Source organism: Theropithecus gelada, unplaced genomic scaffold, assembly GCF_003255815.1.
Source record: "Theropithecus gelada isolate Dixy unplaced genomic scaffold, Tgel_1.0 HiC_scaffold_8232, whole genome shotgun sequence".
NCBI classification, from domain to species: Eukaryota; Metazoa; Chordata; class Mammalia; order Primates; family Cercopithecidae; genus Theropithecus; species Theropithecus gelada.
In genome coordinates, this window is record NW_020264971.1 from 1 (window position 1) to 2,036 (window position 2,036).

General features: G+C 43.4%; 1 gene segment (V, D, J or C); it reads left to right on the plus strand.

The window, feature by feature from the left end:
• Positions 1–190: 190 nt before the first annotated feature.
• Positions 191–630, plus strand: LOC112618029 (the record flags this gene model as incomplete). The annotated part of the segment is given in 2 exon segments: positions 191–236; positions 323–630. Coding segments are annotated over 2 exon segments (354 nt in total), but the record flags the coding sequence as incomplete, so codon positions are not given.
• Positions 631–2,036: the final 1,406 nt, after the last annotated feature.

Consider the following 2,036-nt stretch of genomic DNA (forward strand, 5'->3'; position numbering starts at 1 on the left):
ACCCACATCTGAGGGCTCACTGCTCCTCACTACTCCTCACCACAGATACACTCCCCTACTGAGTTCTGAGACCTGAGTGCACCCCATAGAGTAGGGCTCAGATGAGGGATGCAAATCTCCACCAGCTCCACCCTCCTGTGGGTTGAAAAGCCGAGCACGGGGCCCAGCTCAGTGAATCCTGTGCCCCACCATGGACACGCTTTGCTACACGCTCCTGCTACTGACCGTCCCGTCCTGTGAGTGCTGTGGTCAGGGATGACTTCAGAAGGGAAACATCTGCTCTTTTCTTTGTGGGCTTCATCTTCTTATGCTTTCTCCACAGGGGTCTTGTCCCAGGTCACCTTGAAGGAGTCTGGTCCTACGCTGGTGAAACCCACACAGACCCTCACACTGACCTGCACCTTGTCTGGGTTCTCAATCAGCACTTCTGGAACAGGTGTGGGCTGGATCCGTCAGCCCCCAGGGAAGGCCCTGGAATGGCTTGCAAGCATTTATTGGAATGATAGTAAATACTACAGCACATCGCTGAAGAGCAGACTCACCATCTCCAAGGACACCTCCAAAAACCAGGTGGTTCTAACAATGACCAACATGGACCCTGTGGACACAGCCACATATTACTGTGCACGGGTACCACAGAGACACAGCCCAGGGCGCCTCCTGTACAAGAACCCAGGCTGCTTCTCAGTGATGCTCCCTCCCCACCAATGCAGAACAGGAAAGTGTAGCTGAGATGCCTTTTCCTGACAGGGTCTGGGTTTCTTATCCCCACCTGACTCAGACCCTTGTCTTCCTCCCTCTTCTTTACTAATGAATGGCATGTCCCCTGCTAGTGGCTCATGCAAGCAGAAGCTGTTTCCTGTTTGGCAAAGATTCAGCACGAAAAAGATCCTGTTACCTAAAAAAAATATAGACGGATGAGACTTAATTAACATAAAGAATTCTTTTTCAAAACAACAGAGTGAATAGTCAGTTTGCAGAATGGCAGAAAACTTTTGTACACTTTGCCTGTGACAGGGAACGAATATGAAGAATTTGCAAGAAACTCAAACAAATCTACAACAACAACAGCAACAAGCACCAAATAAACCCACTAAAATCAGCAAAGGACATGAGTAGACGTTTTCAAAAGAACACATAGAAATGATAATAAATATATAAACAATGCTCAACATCACTGACCATCAGGGAAATGCAAATTAAAACCACAATAAGATATCGTCTTCCACCAGTTGCAATGACTATTATTAAAAACTCAAAACTATCAGATGTTGGTGAGGATGGGAAATAAAGGCAACTCTCAGACACTGCTGATGAGGGTGTGGACGAGGACAACCTCTATGGAGAACGGTGTGGAGATTTCCCAGAAAACTAGGAATAGACCTGCCGTTTGGTCCAACAGTCCCACTGCTGGGCAACTACCCAAAGGAAAATAAACCATTATTTCTAGAAGATACCCACACTTCTATGCTTACCGTAAAACTATTCTCAATAGCACATGTGTCAAACAGAGTGTCTGCCAATGAATGATTTTATAAAAGAATATAGCATGTATGCACAATTCAATACTAGCCAGCCACAATAAGGAATGAAACTGTGTGTTTTGCAGCAAGATGCAGAGAATTGAGGTACAATATAATTAGTGAATTACCTCACAAACAGAATGTCACGTGTCACAGGTTATTACTTACAAGTGCAAGGTAAACAGTGTGTACACAAGGATATGTAGAGAGAAATTATAGACATTGGAGACTTAGAAGGATGGGAGGGCAGAAGGTGGGAGCATGATGAGACATGACATAATGGGCACAATAAACAATAATTAAGAGTTGACCAATGATCTTAAAATTGAAATGTAAAATGTGATCAATAAATGAAATTGACATTAGTTGACCTCATTAAATTTAAAAACTTTTTCTACTGAAGTGACTATAAGAAAATGAATGCCAGGTTACAGATGAGAAACTGTTTGCAAGTCATATAACCACCAATGTAATTATAATAAGAACCCTCAGAACTCAACTGTGAATAAAAAG